This window comes from Tribolium castaneum, chromosome 3, assembly GCF_031307605.1.
Source record: "Tribolium castaneum strain GA2 chromosome 3, icTriCast1.1, whole genome shotgun sequence".
Classification (NCBI taxonomy): Eukaryota; Metazoa; Arthropoda; class Insecta; order Coleoptera; family Tenebrionidae; genus Tribolium; species Tribolium castaneum.
The window spans coordinates 24,293,424-24,318,525 of NC_087396.1; the positions used below are offsets into that span (position 1 = coordinate 24,293,424).

The window sequence follows — 25,102 nt, forward strand, 5'->3', positions numbered from 1 at the left end:
CGCGATTATCTCATGTATTTATTTACAAATTAATTTTTTAATGTAACATTATTTACAGATAACTTGCTGTTTTATTTCTTATCAAATACAGTTTTATAAATTCATTGCAATAAATTATGTGATACAGAGCTCTGTAAAAATATCATACATTCGAATGCACAGTAGTAAATCTAAAATTAATAACACCTACAAATTAGCGACAAAGTTAGATTTTCCATAACAAATTGTACAATCAAATGTTACATTAGATATATAATTTTACAATATGGTACAGTGTATTAGTAAAAAACTGCTTCACGCATACCCCGACAATAACAACATCAACAAAACATCTAATGATACAACTGTAAAGCCGGAAAAAAATACCACTCAGTATTTTTTCTCCAACTGTACGTAAAACAAGGAATATTGAGACTGGCCAACAAAAACCATGTGAAAACTTCGATGACTCTCGAGTGAGATCAACGCAAAGTGGCGATATGTGTTGAAATTTTGATTTTGATTAAATTGAGATTCGTTCTGGCCACTTATTGTGATGATGAAAAACCAAAAAAGTGATTGTTCGTTTTGTTCGTTCCTTTATCGTCCTGAAATTGTAGCCATGATGGTGGTGGTTACTAGGGTGGTGGTCTGCACAGCCGCCGAATCAGTCCTTGGTGGTGGTAAAGGAGGAAAGAGGTGAGAAGGGGTGTGAGAGCGTTTAGGGGCGGAAGCGGCGACGGCTAGTTGTGGGGGTGTTAGGGACTGGCGGGAAGGCTCTCGTCGCTTTCGAGGTAGGTAACGTAACTATCGGTGCTGTCGGGATGCGTCATGACGTCAGACGGCGGCGCTGATGAGGGCAGCATACCCGGGGGTGGGCCGGTGGCGGGGCCCATCGACGGGGGCGGCAGGTCGTACCCATGCATCTGTTGGACAAAAATTATTAGCAATATTACAAATTACGAAGAGAAAAACTTCTTTCATTAAAAGAAAAACGTTAAAAATTATCATAAATGATTGGAATCCTGACTTTCTTCAATTTATTTTCATTCGACTAGTTTCGCCTGTTACGGCATTATCAATAACGGCACAAAAACACAAACATAAAAAATTAAAACTTTGTTTTCCATACTTAATAGGTATCTCTTGACTCACTGGACGATGAAATAATAGTTCCGAGAGTTGTAATGTTTCAAAAAAATTTCAAATAAAGCGGAAAATAACATTTTGTAAAAATTTTCTTTACGTATAACAGCTTTAGCAAATATTTCCTTTGTCTCCTTCGTGCTGGACAATGGCTTGTAAGTAAATTTTAATAAATAAGTATTTAAATAGTTTGCAGTTTCTTCTTTTTTTTTCTTCGACTTATTTCTCCTACGAGTATCCGTTATTTTATTGAAAAAATGACATTCTCATATAAAATTTCTCTTTCTCAAGTGCATTTTTTTTCATAGCTACATTTCTAGATATTATTGAATAGAATAAACACTTCATTTTTGCACGAGAAGCGAAATAACACGGTATAATCTAGTTATAGAAAAATGAAACATTAATTAATTAAGCAAATTTTAAGACCGTCGCACCGCATGTAAGAATTGTCAGCCAAACAACCAACTAAGTAGTACCTATATGACGGCTTTATTAGGTATTGCAGCTGAAAATAAAAAATATTTTGTTGACTGAAAGCTATTGCCTAAAATAATAATTTTATGGATTATTGAATAGGTACCTACCTATTATGTCTAAATCACAGCAATTTATTTTACAGATATTTATATTACCTATGCATGAAATAATGTTTTCTCTTGTCTTAATTTTTTACTGTTATGCCTTAAATTAGGCGAAGCAAACAAGCAGTGATTAATTTAATAACCGATGCAAAATTTTCCTTCTGATGTAATAATAAAATAAAGTATGTGGCGATGGGGGAATTTGCTTATTACCTGGTTGACGAGCTGCTGGAAGGCCGGCTGATGGGGTTGCTCTAAGTCTGCATGAAGGGCGAAATCTGATAGGGCTTTCCATGGTGGTTGGTAAGCTTGTACTTCAAGGGGATGGACACCGATGGGTGAATCGTGTCGTACAGGTGATGACGCTACCATTGGGATACCCTGCATGGCACCGTAACCCAATTTTCGCCCATCCTGCACGTAATACTGGGTTATGTTAGACATTAAACGGGAAACATAAAAAAGTACAATTTTACAACGGTACAAACAACAACCAGAGCATTAAATATTTGTTAATTTAACTGGAATTATTCTTCAACCGCCATCCGTTTTCTCATACCACCCATAAATAACATGCCGAGACAACAAGGGGCATGCAATGAGAAGTCATCTTCTCCAAGGTTAAAAAACTAGTTTGAGTCATGTTTGCGATTTAAATGTTGGGCCAGTGAGTGCCAACCGAAAGACACGACCCCCTCTATATCCCTCAGAAAAAAGCGAAATCGACCGGTTGAGCTCATGTGTGACGCAGACGATTGGTTGACGACGAGAGGCGGGGACACGCTCAGCTGATAAGAAACGCCTCCTGAGATTTACGACGTGAACGACCTGAGAGGTGGGGGGTATTCAATTATAGACTGGGCAATCTGTTGGGATGCTACGCCACTAATCAATAATAACACGGTTGTGTGTACGGCTGTGCGACACATTGACTTGCCCCAATGGGATTGTAAAAACAAGAAACTTTCTTTTTCGACTCATTTTTAATACACTTGTGGAAAAATAAACCACGACTCTTTGGTAAAGGTACTATTTTTAGGGAGTTACGATTAGTACTCCGCGCTAAAAGTTGTAGTACAGTGAGTTACAATGTTAAGGTTTAACAAAGAATATTTGTAATGAGGTACGAGTATAATACACTAGGTATTGAGAAAATTCATTAAACTGTTTTAATGTTTGCCTTCAAATAATCCCAAGGCTTTAACACAACACGTTTTGAATTCGAATTTGACAGAAACACAAAATTTGACAGGTGCAAAATCGGCGGAGGAATACTACCAACCTATCTAATACACCAAACACCCCCCAAAAAGGTAGGTGTATTTTAGTGATTTTAAGAGCCGGTTTATAGAAAGACTTTGTTAAAATTTAATTCGTTGTTAAAAGTTAACTACGCGAATAGACCAATCAAATTTTTCAATTTGGTCACGTGTTGCTTAATGTTGCTTGTATAAAACGACTGAAAGTAATTTTCAAGTTAAAAAATGTTCTACGGCTTTAAAAAGCGACCAAAACTGATTCCAATGTAATTATTTTCGAGATGGCGGAACATCCGGAACTAGGAACTTTGAATTTTTTTTATGAGGACTTTTATCAACAGGTCCTATATCTTTTCTGTCGGTTACACTTTTTGAAATCTTCACGACAAACAGAGTTAGCTCTTTATTTTCATCTTGGAAAAAATGTCGTATCTGACGTATCTGAAGGATCCTTCAGATGGCGGTATTCAATAATTTTCAAACTATAGTGAAATCATCGAATTTTGGACTTTTTGAATGAATGTTTATTCTGCTATTAATTATAGTAGCATTTTTTGGGGCTAATAAAGATGCATAACTAAATACCTCTGTCCTTATTTTAAATAAAGTTTTTGGTTCTTATTGAATTTTTTTAATTTGATTTAATTTTTTTATTTTTACTACACAATTTTAAAGCTTAATTAACAGATCATAGATAATTTTATGACAAAAACTAGCCGACTAAAATCCTAAAATCATAAAAAATTAAAATAGGAAATTGGCTTAGTAATTGGCTTGCATATTTATTTTTAAGTATTTAAATTATATTATAATTTACAATACAAAAATAAAAAATGAAAAAACTCTTACACAAGCTACATCTGTAACACAACTTCCATAACCAAAATTCCATTTTTTTATTACACAACCATTACGTTTCTTTAAAAAATATATTGCAGATGATGGATAAAAATATGGGACAAAGCGCTTTTTGCCTAAACTGCTGCCAGTTTTTGAAAAATAATATTTTTCTAAATTAATTTTAGTTGTCAGGTACTGTATTTTTTTAGCAACCTCTAATTAAATACCATTGGTCGTAAACCATCACTTCTACATGTTTTTTGCACTCACCATTTTTTAAATTATACTCCTGATATATTTTTTGTAAATAAATTGAAAAAATAAAAAAACTGGACCACAAAAAATTGAGCAAAACCAAATTTTTAAACATTTTCCGTTTTATTCTGACAAGTGAGTATGTTTTAGTTCGGACACAAAGAAGATAAGGCATCTCTTAGGGCCATTTCCTAGTACAACGTAACACCAATTTAATTTTATCTGTTCAACAATTACATTACCAGTGTAATTATATGGAACCGATAAACTTTAACTCGGTTTAAATCGTACTAGAAACCAGGTCTTAATGCATTATCACGGTTTTTGTAATGGCTATTTATTGTTAATGTCACAAAAATGTAAATTCTCTAATTACTTGCTGAAAAAGTCAAATAATTACACCATAGCAAATCACATTTTTCCGAAGTGAATTAAATCGGCAAAAAGATAAATGACTCACTTAGGTGTTTTATTTTTTCTAGATGTGTAGCTCCACTTAATTCGTGCTAATGCCGCATTCGAAATAATTGAACTAATTTCATAGTTAATTAAAATTTAACGCCGACAAATTACCTCGCTCACAAAAATACCTAATGCTCTGTTTCTTTGGCTAATTCACTAAAGAAAGAACTAACCTTTTCCTGTTGCATCTGCTGCTTCATAAGCAGGGTCTTTTTTTTGTCCTTGCACCTCTTGTTCTGGAACCAAACCCTGATGACTCTCGGGGAAAGTCCCGTCATTTCCACCAGCTGCTCCTTCATGAGGGCATCAGGCCTAGGATTGGCGGCATAGCACGTCCTCAACGTGTGCAATTGTTTTTCGTTGAGGACGGTGCGCACGCGCGTCGGCTTGCCGTCGCTGCCGCCGCCGCCGCCCCCGGAGCCCTTCCTCAAGCCGCCGCCGCCGCCCTTGTGCGACCCGCTCTCCGAGCCGGAATCTGCAAGCGAAAAATGAATCTTATAGAAAATTCTCTTTGTCCGGATTAATCCGGCACTGGCCGGCGTCCATTAGCAAAGTCCGGTAATTCCGGGCCGAGTCCGGGGATTAGCAAGGCGTGAAACACTGGTCAATGCAGATTAGGCCACTCTTTGTGCATAGGCGAGTGGATGTCGGCTTTACCTTAATCACCCGAATTAACTCGAATTGACGAGGAAATGTTTGGGTGATGGTGTCTTTTAAAGGAAGGGATTGTTTGTTCACCCTTCGGTCAAGACGGTCCAGCTTTGAGTTAAACCCAAGGCAAATATTTAAAAAGTAAAAATGCTCAACCTTGGAGGCTTTACGAAACTAAATAAAACCTTTCTAAACACTTGAAATGACCCGGGACGGACCTCACAACTATTTTAAACACAATTATTGTTTTTTTTTCATCGCCAAGCGTTCATTTGCATGATCTTTGCATGAATATTTCGTTAAGCAAGTTTCTTATACAGTTGCAACAGTTTGATGTAATCAACTAGATCATTACTGACATTTTAATTGGGAGCAAACTGGTTTTAATTGATATTTATTTTTAAAGTTATTTCAATACTTTTTAGCAGATATGCAGAAATGCAGCAAAATGATACCAATGGAATCTTTTTATGGGATGGCTCTTTTTTTAACATTCTAACGATTCCGAATGGACCGCCGTCTGACGAAAGACGGTTTTTTGGTAAAAACAGTCACAACAGAATAGGCAAAAAATATTTCTGATTTTTATAGCGTATACTAAATGCACTTCAAATTGATGTTTCAATTTCTTTAGAAATTTAGACAGCATTATTATTATCACCATAAAAATGGTCCCTTATGCTGCTTAGGTAATAGAAAATCGGTGAGATTTTGAGTACTTAATTGTGAATTAATTTTAATTATAAAAAGGGTAGAAAAATTCGGATAAATTCACACGCTTAGAGAGAAAAAAATGCAATACCATGAAAAAATAGCAATTTTTTTTTTACTATCTTATGTACTGTATTAATAAACGCAAATATATTCCAGAGTAATTAAAATGTACTGTTTTGTTCGCTTTTTTGTGCATTTTTAATATCTGGCTTTAAATTACTCATATCTAAAACATTAAAGTATTTCTGATGAAAGTTTTATTATTTATTATTATTCATTCGTTACTTTCTTTATCGTTGCCTTTATTTTTCTTAACGTTATTAACTATATGATTTATAGTTCTTTTAATAAACAAAAAATTGCATCAAACATAATAATGAGTGTAGATAATTTTTAATGAAAAAGAAAAGAAACAACGTTTTAAAAATGTAACATCTTTATTTTTTCTATTTGTTAACCATGCCAGGAGTTATGAGAAATGATTGGATCCAAAGACACAGAGAAGCCATATAAAAAAACTTGTAGATTTAACTAAAATAAACAGTTTAGGTAAAAAAAAGACTAAAGTACATACTTTTGCCGGACGCTTTATATTGTACAGAGTTAATCTGTTAAAAGTAGGTATATTTTTATGATATCTCAAAAACAATAATTATACACAATTTTGTAAATAATTAACTAAGTAAAATTAAAACTTCAAATAAGTAGGTAGTAGGTAACAATTTTATTATAAATTTTTACTAAAAACATCATTAAACATCGTTGTTTTAAAATAGCACTTAAAATCATGAAATCGTTCATATTTTTTTTATTGTTAGATATTAGTATTTTTTATAAATTAATTTTAGTTATAACGAAAGGTAGAAACAAATTCAAATGCTGATTTCGGTTCGACTAGGTATAACAGTTTTCGCTAAAATACTTGAGAAAAAAAGACAAAAAAATAGAATTTTAATAACTAATGATAACACTTACAATCAATCAAGTCACATTTCAAATATTCCGCAGCAGAATAAAAGTTTTTGTAAGGTAAATAAAATAAAATAAAATGAACTCAACAATTTATATTCTTAAATCACAAAATTGTGGAAAAATCCTTGCAAATCTTAAATACCGTCTTCTACCGTCTGTTAAGTAATAAGTAAGTACGAGTATTAAAGACATAACTTCTAAAAGGAATGCAGTGGAAACTGACTTGCTTTCGCGAATTATTCGAAAACTTTAAATTCGAGTACTTTAAACACTAAAATAAAATTACAGCATATTTGCTCAAGATTTCAAGTTTTTTATTATTTTTACTTCAGAAATGTCAATTTATAAACAGGGGGAGTTTTATCATACAAAAATAATGGGAACAACATTTTTAACAAATTTGGTTATTCGCATTTTTTCGTTGTAACTCGCTGTAAATTTTTAGAATAGAATTAAAACATCAAACTGAAGCGCATTTGAATTTCGAGCACGTATATTATGTAAAGAGTTATTTTTACGTAAGTCGAAAAAATAATCGACTTTTACAACTTTTCAAATAATATCGAATTTAAAGAAAATACCAAAAAGAATTTTTCTATGTTTCAATGGATTTAAGACTATCAACAAAAAATTCTAGACGAAAAAGACACTGAAAAAGCTCTTAAATAAATTTTCTAAAGGATGATCATTGTTTTTTCTTAGTTTTTGTTTAATTTTGTTGTCAATTAGTATTCTTTGTTAAAAATTCTTAAACTGAAACCTTTTTAAATAAAACTGTAAAATAAAAAATCAAAAATCCCTACCTGACATGCAGCCCAGCTCCGTGGAATTGCTGTTGTGATTGTTGTTGCTCAAGCTGGTGTTGTTATTACTTTCGGTGGAGGGCAAATGTGGCGTTGTTGGTATGGACGTCTTCTCCATGTGGTCGTGGTCCTCCTTACAGTACAAATTTCCACCGTCTCTTAACGCGAACTCATCTCCAGGTACTAACGGTCGTGAACAAGCACAACACTTGAAGCACTTTATGTGATAAATCTTGCTTTTTGCCCGCATCACAAAATCATCTTTGCTAAACGACGACCCGCACCTGTCGCACTTCGCCCCAAACAACCTGGAAATGCGAGAAAAGAAAATTGACCCACTGTGTGTGGTTGGCAAGAACTCTGTCAGGACGTGTGTAATTTGAGATTCGGTTTGTTTAAGAGGGAAAAGTCACATATGGGCCACCGGAGTGCCAAAATCACCGCTGATTTGACTTTGATAAGCAGCAGCTGCGGTGGGTGGATAAACAACGACTTTGGAGGTCTTGTTGGTGGCAAAAAGGAAAGCAATGAAGGGAAAATTGTTGTGTTGTGTTTAGTTTAATTTTACAAACCTCACATAGTCTCGCTTGCAGTAGGTTTTACCATCTCGCACGAAGCATGTGCAGGATTCGTCAAGGAACTGTCGACACTCCTGGCATTTTAGACAAGCTGCGTGCCATTCCAGGTCAGGAGCTACCCGGAGGATGTATTGGTCGTGGATCTGGCCACCGCACCCCACGCAGTGGCTCAGCCGGCGGGGCTTTTCTGGAAATCAAATAAACTACTTAAAAAAATTTGCGAAAGCCTATTTTTAAAATCAAAAATCACTCACTGTTAACTACTTTAATAAAAAAGTATCCCCTCAAAAGTCCTTCAATATTTTGAAACCATTATTATCTTGTTTCAAAAAGGATATACAGCAACATCCTCCTCACAACGGACATTTCTGTAGAATCGTAACAAAAGCCTCGGAAAATAATGTAAAAAAATTCTCTCTACAACGGACAATTTAAGATTCCACACCGGTGTCCGTTGTTGAGAGGTTTTACTGTATTAATACTATATTAATAATTTTGATGATATTTTAATATAAACAACCAGTTATATTCATACAAATAAAAAATCAATGAGGACTATCATCATACATTTTAATAATGTACCTATCATTATTTATAATAATTTTATTAATACAGCACGTTCAAAAAGTCTTTGGATCAACCTTGCTGTGAAATTTTAGACGTATGTTGATTTCTTACGATTATTACATACGAAAATATTGGCGTTGGAGAAAATCGCAACAGAATAAAACGATAATCTGTCAAAGACAATAAAAATCTGTCAATCTAAATTCCACAGCAAGAGTTGATTTAACGACTTTTTGAACGCACGGTATTACAATTATTCAAATTTAAAAATGGAACAAATACATTGTTTTTGTTCTAAACGTCAAGATTTACTATATTTTTCGGATGTTTCCGAAATTGTCAAAAATGATTATAATTCGTAATTGTTGTGCGATGAAAAAGATGAAACTGGTTTTGGTTTGTAATTAATTTCCAATTTTGTCACAAAAAAAGTTTACGGTCAAAAAAAATTTGTTTGATAATGGGCAATTAATAAACTCAACTATTAAAGGCACTCACTCGCTATCGCTCGTTCGTGCTTTAAACAGTTTAGTTTATTGATCGCCTTCATTAATAAACTGGTTTATTAAATAACTGTTTCAAGTTGTATGGAAGGTGAATTATTGATATTAAAAAGCAGATTATCTACTATAGTTTTATTTTTTACCTAATACAGTTAACTTAAGAGTTTAAGTAACATTCAGAGCAAACCCCGTTTCGATTTATTACAACTAAGCAACAGATAATTTGCGGAAAACCTAGTGGAATAAAGAAGAAGAAGATGAAGAAGAATATAATATAATATAATATAATATAAGAATAAGAAGGCAAATTTTTAAAACAACTCACAAACGAATGGTGGATGTTTAAGTTTAATTAACGCTTTTCCTCTTTTGATAAATTCGAAAAAAACAGAGTATAACAACTGATGGCAAACATTTTTTACTCTTTCTAGAGGGTTCAAATAAAATTCTTATTGCTTCAGAGTAACTGATACCAAAAATTCCTCCAAATTTTGGTTTGAGGTGGCCTATACCAAAAATAAGCAAATGACTGTGCCAGAAGTAATAAATCGCCGGCAAAGCTTCGGCGCCAGTTTTATCAATCTGAATAATTTGGGGGAGGTTTGGTGGTATTAATTCGTGTGATCAGGGGTGGTAGAGCAGGTAAACAATGGAGCCCTATAAAGTGTCTGCAAACAGAGATGAGTGTAGCCGTTTGGGCGCTAATTGCCCAGGTAAAGTCAGTGGCGGTGTCAGAAAAGCTGGCATCCGGTAGCAAGTCGGCGAGACGGTGCCTATTAACACCCCAGTGCGAACTGCGGGGTGTCCAGACAGCCCCCTGACCACCGACGAGTTACAGGTGGGCTTGTGAAAAACACTTTTTTTTTTTCATTCGCAAACCTTGACCCATTCACGATCCCGTCGTTCGTCGAACTTTCAAGCCATCATCATCATCATCATCAGCAGGCGAAAGGCTCACCCCGAATAAATCAAATTCCCAAGTGCTGGCGTTAGTTTACGTATGATGGATGTGAGGCAGGCTAGCAGGAATTTCACATAGAGAGCAAGTTGCGTGTTTATGTGTTCATGTGATGCATTTAACGCGTTGACAGCAACACTAACAGAAATAAACATTCATACAAGCAGAGTTAATGCATCGTCGCTTTTCCACTCCGCCAGTAAATATTGATGGAAACACGTGTTGCCGCCACTAATATTTAGATGACTTCTGTTAACGCGGATCTTACATTAGGACCAACAGCGATTGATCTAGCGCGAAAATTTATTTAGGACCAAGGAATTTCTCAAAGCACAAAGCTAATGCCATTTCCGGTGGAACGGAAGCCAAGATTCAATAAATTGTGGACAGGACGTTTGCTGCTCATTTTGCCAAATCAGAGAAACACACAACTATTGCTGCAATTTTGCAATTTTCTGGATTTTTTATTTTTTTATCATTTGCTTCAATTGAGATTTTGTTACAAGTGTGGCTTTTAATTCACACAAGAAAAAATATAAAAAAATAACTGGGTAACTGGATTTTTATTTTAGTTTTATCATATTTTAAGTAAATCTAGAGATTACTTTGGAGGTATTATTATGTGTACATACCATAATGCTTAATTAATACGACTATTAAGCGCGCAATTACATTGCGAACACGCACTTCTTTCTATTAATAAAGATTTTAAGATCTATCTAATTATCATAAAAATCTTAGAAACGTGTTTGAAGGAATCTTCAAATACAGGGTGAACACAAAACACAAAAGACTGCATAATTTTCGAAATGCGCGCTTGATGCAGTAATTTGTCCGCCATACACTTCTTGATTACCTGGCACTAATTAAAACAATGCAGGAAGTTTTCTCGTAGCATTAGCCACAAATCGTTGAATTTAAATAGTAAAAAAGCCGCAAGTATGAGGGAAAAAGCAAAGTCATCCGCCACGCTAATAATACATAATAGAATAGATTCATTTACAAGAGTGAGTTTCGTAAGTCTCTTCTCCTTGAAGGAACGATATTTATAGTGAGTGGATGGTTTAATTACAGCTTACACCGGTTACGTTGCACATCTCCAACAAAAATAACTAATTAAATTGGCATATGAACAATTAACAGCGCCGCAATGTGTGCAAAATTAAAAAATCACATTCTGCTGATCACGTTCGAAAATGGGAAGGATTTAATTTGCAATTACTACCGCACAAAAACCGGTGCCGATTATGAATTTAACGGCTATTTCGCGAAAAACCAAAGGCAATTACACGCCATGAGTAAGCGCCACAAACTGAGAAATTTATATACAGGATGGACCAGCAAACAACACGTTTTTCAGTCAAAATGCACATTTTTGGCTTCAAGCAAGGAAATTAACATTTACTAACTTACTACAGCCTGTGTCTAAGCCAAATTTATTTGGAGAATAATGAATAAAATTAACGAAAAATAAGCAACCACTAATATGAATATAATTGTTGCATAAATTAAGATAAAGCTTAAATTGCTTCACTTAAGATGAACAATAAAGATGATCGTTAATTGTGAAACTGTTGTAGGTAAATAAATATTCTTTCCGAGTGCTTACCTCCATTCATAATTATAATTTTAATTGCTTTTGGTATGTGGCTATTAATAAAAATGACGTGTTTAATTCATTTACTTTTAGTCTAGGACTTCAGTTTTTGATATGAATTCAAAAACTTTATTTTTTCCAAGATTATGCAAAATAGCTAAGACCTAGGAGCCACCTAAATAAGAATTATAAGCATGAAATTTTACATAATAAAGCTCGTCTGAACTTTTGTATAATTTTATTAAAAGTTTTTTTTTTATTAATTTGTAACAAAAATATGATATTGTTTCAAAGCGGAATTGTAATTAATTACAAATAACCAATTTACAATTCGGTTGTGGTTACGTATTAAACTGGATTACCTTATTATTGTTTACACTTGACTTACAAAACTGGAACACTTGAATTATAATAATGTATTCCAAATGTAAATCGCTGCATTTTCATGCGAAAGCTCGGAGCTGTTTCCAGACGAAAAACCCTGTGAAAATGTCTATCTTAGACTAAATAATTACATAAAAATCGTTGTGGACCCGTTTGTTTTGTCAGTACTAAAACCCCCAATTTTGTGTTGGTCGGGTGTAGGTGAGGATTTACGGCAATCATTTGCAGGCATCGTAGGTGATGGGGTTATAAAGAAAAGAGTGCCGAACGGAGTGGAGTCGGCTCGTCGGGAATGTGGACAATTCGGAGATCATAAGTTAAGATAAAGTAAACAATTAGCGACATGTTGGAGTTTATTTATTCGAGCGCAGGTAGGAGACTATCATTTCAGGCCAACATGCAAATCAGAAAAGTCACTAATGAGCTGTTCGAGACTCCAAACGTCCAAAAGGAGAGCACAGGGATAATTAAATCCCGACTCGATTCTTTTCCACTTGTTACTCCTTCAAACCAGAAATCTGTTTAAACATTTGACACAATTTCTGTTTTTTCTAAATTCTTAAACTAACTCATGTTTAATTTATATTTTTTCATTTTTTTATTAGTATTAGTTTCAAAAAACACTAGATACATCGGATTTTTTTATTTACCGTCTATAAATGTTTCTACTTTTCAGTTGGAAAAAGTATCTCTCTAAGAATGTTTAAAAAATTACTTAGTGACAAATTAAGACAAACTGTACGAAAAAATCTGGACACCAAATTCTATACTGAGATGTTTCTATTTTCTACAGAAATATAGACAAACAAACTAATTTTCAACAACAAATTTAGAACAAGATTTAGGTTCAACAACAAAAAAAAGCTGCAAAAGAACCAGAACGAAAGTCTGCTGGAGAAAATGCACAGGGAACTAAGTATGAGAACAGGGAGCAGAGTATTTTCCAGCATTTGTCTGTACTTTTTCTTAATTTTTTTCTGATTATTTTCTAGAATTAGATTAGATAAAAAAAGCCAAGGAAAATCCGAGATGCAGTTTAGTATTTTCTCCCATGGCTTGGGTGTCGCTGAACGGTATGGTACGGCATGTCCATAGCCGAGTTCACGTCACCGCTTCTTGTCGGCACCTTTGATCTCATTAGTACACCTTGGCACCTCTCCGGCCCCTCCGCCAAGTGACCGCATCGATAATTAACACTCTCATTAACATCTGGCCGGAAAAATCAAGCGAATTGTTACAAGAATGCAAATTGTGGTGAATAAGCGTGCGGATGCGTATAATATAGTAAAATTGTCGTCAATTGTCACAAGCAGGCAGAAGGACGAGTTTGCGTTTCATTTCAGGTAGATGGTGAGAGAGACCCCAGACACGGCTATCAGCATGTCGATCGGCTTGATTACGAGCGGCTGCAGAGCCTTATCCGACTTTATCTTTCAAACCACCAAAGCATTTGCATACACAATTGTAAATTATTAAAAGCGAAGCGCAAACAACGACCTCCTTGCGCAATGAGCTTTTTGCTTGGCAAATAAACATGAGGTGGTGCCGCAACTGCGCGGAACGTGTGCCACTTGAAGAAGGCCTCCACGGCAAGGACGAACAAACACAGCGAAATGTTGACACTCCAACATCACTTTTTGCCATTTTCCAAGTAAATTGAAACCAAAAAAAAATATTGCTGCTTTGTTTCTAATGACGTGTTTTTTTTTAATTTTTACCTAGGTATTTTAAATTATACAGCCTGTTCCGTCAGCTATCCCTATACCTAAGTTTAACGGTTTTCGTGATACTTACAATTTTTTGAAAATTTTTAGATTTGCACCTGTCACTTAAAAAATCGGTAACTCTCTTAGTTTTAGAGATTTCGGAATAATATTTGGAAAGTTAAAAGACAAAACCTATATCTGTTCTCCAGTGTGTTCAAAATTGGAAAAAAGTTTAATAAATCCAAAAATTTTAAGATTAAATTTGAACAAATTCAAGTACCCATAACTTAATTTTTTCAGATGGGATGTCCCAATTTTTATTTTACGAGATGGTAGAGAAGTTTCTTCTGCATCGATCTGTATTAGCATTCCCTACACCTGTCTGTGATAATTTTCAAATTATGTTGGTTTTTTTGACATTGTAGAAAATTTCTTATTAAACAGTTGTCCGTAAAAACATTTCTGATTAAACAAACGACAAACTCTGTTCAAAATTGTGTTGTCCGTTCTGTGAAAACAAAATACATTAATTGAATGTTGGTTTCAAAACTTTAATTTCTCACATTTTTTCTCTCGTTTCCATGGAAACCTATGAGAAAAAGCCTATGGCCAATGAATTTCTCAATCCCTACAAAGATTTATTGTAACTTGAAAACTTTTAAACAAGTATAGGGAATGCTAATGCAGATTGATGCAGAATTAAATTCTCCACGATTTAATAAAATAAAACTTGTGACATTTTATTTGAAAAAAATGAGTTATGGGTGCTTAAAGTTCTAAAAACTTAACTTTAAATATTTGGGGTTTGTTATTCTTTTTTAGAAATTTGAAAACACCAAAGGAAAGATCTGGGCTTCCTCTTTAAAATGAACTAAAAGATATTTCCAGATTTTTAAAAATTGCAGAGTTATCGTTTTTAACTAAAAAGGTGCAAACCCAAAAAAAAACACAAAATTCATAGTTATCTAAATAATAATTGTACTTTTTTCCTTAAAAATAAAAATAATTTTAAACAAGTTGGGGATTTTTGGTCTTATGACCCTATGTTCATAAAAATACAAGAAATAGGAGGTTAGAAAGAAATTAACAAAGAAGTGGTCAATAACAGTTGAATTATACCTAAAATCTTATTAAATTCCAAAAACAATGAAAAAAAAATCGAATTATTGTTTGATCGTTTGAAACATGTTTTTTATGACATTCTTGCGCATTTGGAACAATAAAATTAAAAATAACTAACCACTTCGATAACGCCATCATTTATTTGTCAAGTCTATGCCAAAGGTGTTATTACTTATTTGATATACAATAATTGGTAGCAAACTTATTTGCATTATCAAAAGTATTCACATTATTTAGTCCAATTCGTGGAAAAATTGATAAGCATATAAAAACTTTGATAATTGCAACAAATTATACCTTTATAGTAGCAGTCGATAGTAGCTTACGTAATCCGTGACCTAGTGGCGCCAATTAATTTTAAAATACACCAATTAGCAATTGCTCCGTTTTGGGCAAAACCTTCAGTCGAGATGAAAACCGTTTTGTTGTCCGCTGTGTTGTTGTCCATCACAAAAATTTACGGCATTTCCCGACATAAAACAGACGATTCTGGTATCAATTAAAAATTCAACAGAAAAAGCACCTCGTTAAACGACTGAAACTGTCACAGGGGGCAATTAATTTTTTTCGTTTATCTAAAATAATTTTATTGTTTGATGTTTGAGGTGCTATAAATGGTTGAGGAGACGAGTGTCGCACTAATGCATGTTTTATGGGGTTTTTACATCGAATTATACTGAATAAAAAATAAACACGCTCATTACACCGCACAAGGCTACCTGACACCTCGTAAAATTACGAAAGAAATTCAAAAATATCTCATTTACGTGATTTTTTATACACTATTACCAGCACGAGGTTTAATTTTTAAAGAGCGGCAGATTTACATAAAATGTCCGATTGTTGTATAAATTAGCAATAATACGAATCAAATTTCCTAATGGGTCATTTCACAACTCATCGCCTAAACGGTGTAAACAAAATCTATTGCCCCCAAAAACGGCTGAAATGTGATACGGAGGAAAGCCGAGAGGTAACTGTAAAACAACACGGGAAATGTTTGTAAGCCCATAAATAACCACAACAAAATGATCCGGTTGATTCCTTCCTTATCAGTGCTTTGATTCCTTGATTATATATCCATTGGGAGCGCAAATACATTCGGATCTTTCTTGGTGTTCGGTTCGACTGAATAAAATATACCTAGTCGTTTGTTGGAGATTGCGGGGTGCGATAAAATGGGCAACTTATTTAGAATGTAGATAATGTTTTCGGCTTTTGAAACACGCAATAACTTCAAGGATTTACTGTAACAGCCGTGTAGTACTGATTGCTAAAAGTGAATACTTTTTCTGTTGTTTCAAGCTTTTGTGTCGTTGGAGATCAAAGGGCAAAAGTAAGCCAGCAATAAAAAAACTGTGACAAAATTATTGACTTTAAGTAATTGAAAAATGTTTCTTTTTACAAAATTTTACAAAAAACAAGTTACTAATTCACGCTTCGACCACTGAAACATTAATTAATATTTTTTTTAATATTTGAAGTTAAATATCTTTTGAATAATCAGAAGATAATGTTATTAGAGAAACTATTTAACGGTCTTTTAGATGCCTTTTTCGCACTTCATGCGACCTTCGTACTTTCCAAAAATAACTATTAGGGAAAATTTAGGGATTTTTGAAATTTTAAATTTTTTTTAAAAAAGGACAAGATTAAATGGAAGCACAATGTGGTGTAATAATAAATAAACTCTTTAGTTGAAAATGTTTGTGAAAAGGTGCTGCATATTTGTGCTCATGTGGGTCAAGTGAGTATTACTCGTTTAATTTATCTGTGGTCCCGTTGCTTTAATTGAATTTTGGTGATGAGCTGTGGATTTATCAGAGCCGGGCTATAATCCGGCATTCTTGGCCCTGGTCGGCGCCTTACTTATCTCCAGTCTGGACCTGGCATGCCTGCCATAGAGCCCTCGAGGACAACGCCACATTTGTTGCCTGCCTGCCACAGACACTTGGAACACGAAAAAAACCACTCGCACTTCCTGCAGCTCCAGAAATTTTCGGAAACCTCAACAACAAGTGGCACAACCATCAGAACATTATGCAAATCGCTCGTCAATACTAACTTATGGCTACTTCAAGGCATGTATTTTTCATCGAGTGAAAGGAATCTTGTTAAGGCGCGCATATTAATCCGATAACTGTACCCGAAATTCACCAAACGTCTTTTTCAATAAAATTCCGCGGCGAGAGACACAAGATTCCCTTAATCGGAGTTCATTTCTCTTGAGCAGCCGGCGGCCGCTTTGAACATTACCCGGCCACGGTTTTATTGCATTTTTAGGCAACAGGAATCTGTTAGTTTTATTTAATTAGTGGACGGGCGTTATATTTAACTTTGACGCTCGCCAACGTCAAAATATTGCCGGCTTTCATACAAAATTACCGATGCTCGTAAAGAAGACAACTCGACGAATACCATAAATTAACGATTCATCCAAACATGCTAGAAAGCTGCTTTTTGGCGGAAAGTAACAGACATGGTATCAAATTTAACCATCTTCGTGTTCAGTTTTTTACGTTACATCATGGTCTAGGTATATGCAAATAAAGAGTTTTTTTACTTTTACATCCGGCATTTTCCTCTACATACACACATAAAAGTATTTCACTAAACCTCATTTTTTAGTTTAAAATATTGTGTGATTGTGTAAATTACGGTAATTTTTTTACTTGTTCGTTTAAATAAGTTAATTTTCATTGTTTAAAAACGTCCTAAATCGCCAAAGAATATAAAAAATCACTTCATCTTAATATTAGTTTCGTTAAGTAAATTTTACTAATAACGGATCAAATTCCGTTATTTTAGCACCTATTTCATTTAAATAAATTGATTTTCAACAACTACTCGCTCAGAATCAAGCCAAATTGTCCGGAAATACTATTCGGAGTCGCCTTGTTTCGTCAATTTTTTTGTTAACAGAAGTTATTTCTCCTTAAAAACAAGCCAGTTCATAGGGGACTATAGTTTAAAAGTGACCTTATATTGGTCACTGTTTTGTAAAATTAAGTTTTTTTTATTCCTTGCTTAAAAATTAAATACTATGTCATTTTTCTTTTTTAAATAATTGACATTTTTCTTTATTGTTTTTGACGGTACATTGGTTTCTACTAATAATAAAACATTAAATTAAAAATTATATAATAAACAGGTAAAATAAAATACAAAATTTTGACCTGACCTGACCTGACTTGATTTTCTATTCCTTGTAGTACTTGTTTTAAAGATTCAATACTTATCGATTATTTAATGAATTTTTTAAACAAAACGCACAAAAAGCTTAATTTTTTGTTCTTGCCTTATTTAATAAAGGACTATTGATCTGTGTATATTTTTTTAATAATTAGCATGAATAAACGTTCTGAAACCTAAACACAAAAAAAATAAAAAATAAAAAGCATATCTATAATTTGTCTATTTTGTTTTTATTTTATTTGATATTATTTTTATTTTTTCACTGTTTTACAACAAAAAGATAAAAAAGCATATTTCCAAAAAAATAAACAAAAAAATGATGTTATAAAATGTTGCAATGACTTGATTTTTAGTCAAAAATTTAATAAAAAAAGTTGAATAAACTTCAGGATTTCATGGATTTGAAATGAAAGGAGCAACTTTTTCAAGGCATGTGTCAATTTGAAGCAATTTAATTTTTGCGTTTCATTGTTAAATCCCATTTATTAATAAATCAATGCAGCAAATTCCAATTGCCATTATGTTGTGTTTCTTAAGGCGCGATGCCATCACTCGTCACAGTGTTTTGACACCGATGCTTGACGTTTAATTGACAGTTAAGCCTCCTCGATTCTTCTAAATCATTTCTTGTTGTTTTTTTTCCCTCCTCACCTGACAACTTTCTTGCCGGACTTATCTTTAGAGAGACCAGACCTAATCCGCACCCATAAACCAGTCAGAGAGTATCTCCGTAAGCCTGTCTGGGTTCTGTAGGTTATAAACGCCGGCGCCTAGTCTTGTCGCCACCGGCTAACACGAGGGCGCAATGAAGACTCAGACACAAATGTGACAACCCAAACCCAACAACAACTAGCCCCTCATAAATCACAAGCCAAGTTCTCAATGGGTTCGCGCGTAGTAGGAAATTTCGCAAAAAAATCGGCCTGAATGAACGCCCAGATAAATACCATCAGAAAAATTGCTATTAGTCAGAGAATGGCGAGGCATAGCCGAGCCGTTAAAGTTATAGTATACATGACCAACAAAAAAACATCATTGTTAAAAGCTACATCCAAAAATGCAAAAAATATAGAATGTTCCATTAAACATAGTAGTTCATTTCTGAAACACTCTGTATACTAAAAAACAATTTTAGGCACCATTTAATGAGACAATAATTTTTCATCTTGTTTTGCCCATTACTTAACTATTTTTTGAAGTATTTTTCAAGTTATCACAATAGACGATCTAAGATGATGTGCTCATTTTGCGCAAATAATGTTCATTAGCTGGCTTTTTACGGTGAAAGAGTAATTCCTGCACGTAGAGGCGTGAGGTGAGTAGTCTGGAGTGACGGTTTCAGGTTAAATAGATAAATGGTAAACATCTGCTCGTACATTTTTTAATTACGCTAAGCTTTAATTCGAACCGACCTTTCTCTCAATATTTAATTAAATTTTTTTGGTTGCGCTTGACCTTGAATTTAAATTTGGACAAATAGTTATGAATTATTGAATACATCTCATTAATTACGTTCATGTCTCGTTTTTCACGCTTCAGAAAAGCACGGAAAAAATTAATTTACGACTCGACTGCCCAACTATAATTATAATAAATCATGAAATTTATTTTAATTGAAACGAAAGAATCGGAAAATAATTTGACACAGTGGGGAATGATTTAAGCCGTAATTTAACAAGGCGAGATAATCATCAGTTACCGTTTCAAACTAAAACAAGGTACAGGCGCATTAAAAATTGGCTATAAAAATTTGTACTAATCAACGTTTATTGCTCGTTTTGCGTTTTATGGAGTTTCTTGGTTCTTTATCGAGTTGAGATCACATCTATTATTCTAACTATGAGAGTTTGAAGCGCCGAACTTTCCGACGGTGTGAGATAAATCAAGTGTTATATGTTTATTCAGAATTAATCATTTTGTCTGGAAACTTTATTATAATCAAGGTAATAATTTGATTATAAACGCTACGGTCAGGTACATAAAACCTACAACATCATAATAAATGGCAAACACTTAATTTTTGTTTAAATATTTGGTTCTATAAATAGAAGCAAAATGAATCAGGTGTTATTGTCCCAAACTAAATTTAGTTGCAACACCTAAAATGCGGAAACTTACAATGATGTCAAAAAGCACAAATCAATGCTAAATCACTTCATTTGTACAAATTTTATGTGTCATCAAAAATGATCACATATTTCCTTCCGTGAAATTTGATAAAAAACAGAATTGAAAATTATCTCTGTGATATGAGTTCCAAAATGTTACATCATATTGTGTTTGAATCATCTTGAAATCTGATAAAGTCAGTTAAACTCCGATAATAGTCAAAGTTTGCAAACTTTATATAACATTTCGTATAAAACAAACAAACCAACTCACGTGTAGGTAGTTTCTGGGTATAAACACAGTGATTTCCAACCTTATCAACTATAAAATAAGCTTAACTATTTTTTATTAAATATTCTTTTCGATAAGTACAACCAGAATGTTTCTCCATTTTTTTTACGATGATCCAAGTGACTTTGCTTGGATCGTTTGGAAATATCCTTTGCCTACTTTTGACACCTAATCCGGTAGAGATTTGTGTATAAACCGTCATAAAATGCAAATTAGATGATTTTCGATTTCTTTCACTGGATGAGAAATGTGTGTGATTGTTGCCGGCTCATAACTGTGCTTGCATTTTTCAAAATTATTTTGGTGTTACTTTGATCTGTTGAAAGTTGCAAATTATTTACCATCAATCAGGAGATTATTTTAAATTTGAATTTTGATTGAATTATTAGCTGGAAACTTCATTCTTCACCACAAAAAAAGAACAGCATTTAACTAATACTTTTCATAATTCGTAAATCTATCGTGAGAATGTAGTGTAACTTAAATATGCAAACGATGTAAAATTAATGATGCGTCTATCCCTAATGTAAGAGTTCAGAGTCACCGTTATGAAGAAACTGCTCCCAGGATATTTAAACGAATGTTCTTCAACTACTAAGCCAGTGATCATTACTGTGCCAATTATCAAGATTGGATTTTTCACTCCTTAGAGACCAAAACCGGTAGCAAAATCACTTGATACCTACACATTTCCTTATGTTTCAGTTGACCTATTTTGAGAAAAATTTCAAAGAACAGTTTTTCGCTACAAAAATTTTAATGAAAAAGGGCAAAACATATAGGTAAAAACGGCAATAAATCTTGTGTAAATTATTTGAATGAGCCGTTTTAGTTTTATTCCCAAATTTTCACATTTTCAATTTTTTCACAATCATTCAATATTATCTTGTACTTTAATTATTTTTTTTGCTAATTATTCATAAATTGGCTCTAAAACTCCAACATTTATTTCCCTTTTTCTTCACTGGTTTGTTTACATTTTTTTCAAACTAAACAAAAATCAGTTTTCTCCACTTCCATTGAATTATACAGCGTGTTTTAATTATTTGCGCTAGATGTGAAACGAAATTAAAGAAAATTGTGATGCAAACTTGATTACAAATTTTGAAAAATTGGCTAGCTCGCTCTAGTTTGGACACCCCTTCACTGTTTAAAATATAGGTAAATAAATAGAAAATACATAAATTAAATATATTTATTCTTTCTCTTAATACAATAAGTAGAATAGAATTAATAGAATATCTGAAAAAATATTTATGAGTTTCCAAAAATTAAATAATTATATGTGTACATGTATTGTGTTTAGTGTCTTGTAATTTTTGTATTATTGTGCCCTTTTAAAGATATACAAGGTTGCAAAAATGCAACTTAATAAAGCATTGATTCTCAATTTGAAAATCAAATCACAAATTCAAGAAGATATTAATTAATTATGTCTTATGGCAATATAACAAAAAGCTTCAAAACTTGCTTTGTGTTGCATTATTAACTTGGTCAGTTTGGAGTCTTATACCTATGTAAATAACTGTAAAATAAGTTTTAGGGCTTCTATAAACGCTTATGAAAGAAACGCTAGAAATTGTTCTTTCTAACACATAACACCTTTCGTTTTTCGGTTTTTCTAGAAAGATTTTCTGTTTTCTTGAGGTTTTTCAAGAGTACCTAATAATAAAAGGGTAATTCTAATAGTTGTGCAAAAATTGTTGATAGTAAAATATACGAAAATAATTCAATCTGCCTAACATAGGTACACAGAAAAATGTGCCCTCGAATTAAAAATCAAATAGATTTAAAAAAAACTTTATGTAATTGAAATACGCTACTTTGGTATTAAATTTTTTTCGAGTTTTTAATAATAATAATCACTGACAATAATTTTTTTATGGCTTTTGCCCAAACAGTGAATTCTAATACCTATAACATTTGATATATCTCAATTTTCGTTATTTGACAAAAGTTTTCGGTTTTCCTAAGATTTTTCAGAAATGTATAGCTAAACTATATCTAGATAGTAAAACAGGGTGATTTTAATAGTGCAATAATTTAGTGATCACTTCTGAGATTAGTTCTTTACCAAATATCTGTTATTCTGTTATAATTAATAATGTTTTTTTAAGTTAAGTTGAAATTAATGAAAACATACCCAGAAAAATGGGACCCGAAATTACAAAAAAATAAATACTTTGTATAAACATTGGACCGAAAATGTTAATTATTGCATTTTTTGGCAAATTTTCCGACGCTATAGAATGAAGGCTGCATCCATTAGGTATGTCTCAGAAACTAGTAACATCAGTACATATAAGCGAAGTTGAGTTCTTTTGACTATTTGACTTCTGTTCTATCATTGCTTGGAATTTTTGCTTAACTCTTAAAAGAGTTATACGAATATGAAAAGGGTGTAAACAGATATTAAGCAAGGTTTAGATAAATTTTGCTAGTTTATCTGATTAAAAATCAAAATTTGTCACTTTGTAATAACACTCTTGTCTGAATAATGATTTATACTGCTTTTTTAGAGGCTTAGTCCTATCAATAAATCTTTTAAACATTTATATTTAAATAATTAGGTAATTGCCTAGAAATCGTTCTTTCCGCAACACTTGAAGTCTCCCATTTAATCTCAACTTTAATAGTTGTGCAAAAATTTGGTGATCATCTCTGATATTAGTTCTTTAATACCTACCTATTAGTACTATTCTGTTTATATAAAAGTTAAGTTAAAGTTAATAAAAACATAAAGAAAAATGTTTTTAAATTAAAAAAAAATAAAAATAGAGTACCATCTATAAAAATTTTGTACTACAATTTTAAAAACTTTGTATTGCATTTTTACGAATTTTCCGACGCTAAAGTGGAGGCTGCACCCTTTATAGGTATGTCTCAGACTCCATAAATCATTGAGATAGACTTGTGTTCTTTCACTCTTGAATTTTTGCTCAACTATTAAAACCACACCGTAACGAAAAACTTATTAAAAAGAGGGTAGGATGTACACAAATATTATGAAAAGTAGAAGAAATCTTGTTCAAAAGTTTTTAAAATTTGTCACTTCTTCAGATTAGGCGCAACAGACACCTTTGCCCTTATTCCGAATCCGCATGATTATCTCGTATTTTTCTCAGTTTCAACCCTTTTTATTAAAGGGTTGTTTCAACGTTTAAATGTCTTTTTTGTCAAAAGCTAAAAATTTCCCAATTCCTCCAATGGGGTTCAACTAGCCACCCTTTGCCTTCTTTCTTATCCATGATAATTTTGTATTTCGCCCAAATTCAAGCCCTTCTATTAAAGGTGTACCAATTTTTGTTTGTGGTTAATGAGTGACGGACCGCACTTACTGTTCTGCGAGTCCATGGAGCAGGAATCGTTGATGGGATGCGGGTTCATGACAAGGCTGGGCTGCACCAAACCCCTGTGATGCATCGGTAACTGGTGCATGGCCAGTCCGCCTTGCTCTGACATCACCATACGAACCGCACGTCAAAGAACAGTCCACCAGAAGCACACGGCGGCACAGCCGACGAACGAACTTATTTTTTAAGTCCAAGTACTAAACCTTATTCATTCGCACACACAACCACTTCCAGCAACAGTTCCGGATCAACTGATGATGGTTCAACCGTCGGACAAACTCGATCCCACGATTCGTTTTTGTTCGATCCCTCTGGTCGGCACGCCCACCGCGATTGCGTGCTCTGGGCCCCAATTGGTCCATTTTGTTGATAGCACGGGGCTCGGAATCACAAAATGGTCGGCAGGTAATCAATAACCGAGCCGCGTTCCTTGCCTGTCTTTGTTGCTGCTGGAAATTTTACCTCGTTGTGGCCACTGCTGGCTGGTTATTACTACTTTTTTTTTTGATTCGAAATAAGGGATTCAAGCGGGGAAAATATATATCGAGGAATCAATGCACTAGTTTTGTTTTTTTATCAAAACAAGTGCCTACATACAATTTTATCTTATCGGTGATAAAAGTAACAAGCACATGAATGTCACACCTAGTCCATGGTATGTAAAGTCTATCAACACACACACGACCAGACGTTTGTACAAATAGGCGTCAGGCGGTTGTGACGAAATTATGTTCGGTGCTATAGTGATAGCTAAAACACTAGGTGTGACATTTGATAAGGAATGAAAAAGTTTATTCATCGCTTTTTTAACCAATTTTCCATATTCCTGTAGATGGGTATATTAATAATTTTTCAAATGCACTGCAGGACAATTTCAAAAAAACTTTCTTCAAAGTATAAATATGTTGACGACCAACAGAATCAGTTTAAAAACTCTTGTAAATCTTGTGATCCTTATTATCAAGCGATTTTTGCTATTTTGTTTTTTTTTACTCTGAAAACGACAAATTTGTCGAAGAAAGACGTTGTAAATAATGTATGTACTTTGTTTTTTTTATTATTGACATCCAAATC

General features: G+C 33.4%; 1 protein-coding gene across 2 annotated transcripts; it reads right to left on the reverse strand.

Annotated features, from left to right (window-relative positions):
* Window positions 1-4: 4 nt before the first annotated feature.
* tup (tailup) lies at window positions 5-24,508 on the reverse strand. Of its 2 annotated transcripts, none has more exons than XM_008196854.3 (6): window positions 24,014-24,508; window positions 8,238-8,430; window positions 7,666-7,973; window positions 4,699-5,000; window positions 1,923-2,135; window positions 5-905 (listed from the first exon to the last, which is right to left on the reverse strand). In XM_008196854.3, exons 1-6 carry the CDS (start codon window positions 24,141-24,143, stop codon window positions 738-740), a joined length of 1,314 nt encoding a protein of 437 aa, XP_008195076.2. In that variant the 5' UTR covers window positions 24,144-24,508; the 3' UTR covers window positions 5-737.
* Window positions 24,509-25,102: the final 594 nt, after the last annotated feature.

What these genes read in the sequence shown, in the direction of transcription:
- tup (XM_008196854.3), bottom strand. Translation starts at nt 24,143, where the DNA reads ATGGTGATGTCAGAGCAAGGCGGACTGGCCATGCACCAGTTACCGATG. An exon ending in GGAGCTGGGCTGCATGTCAG is followed by an intron (nt 5,001 to 7,665) that starts GTAGGGATTTTT and finishes TTTCGCTTGCAG; the next exon opens with ATTCCGGCTCGGAGAGCGGG. An exon ending in TCCAGCAGCTCGTCAACCAG is followed by an intron (nt 906 to 1,922) that starts GTAATAAGCAAA and finishes TTTGTCCAACAG; the next exon opens with ATGCATGGGTACGACCTGCC.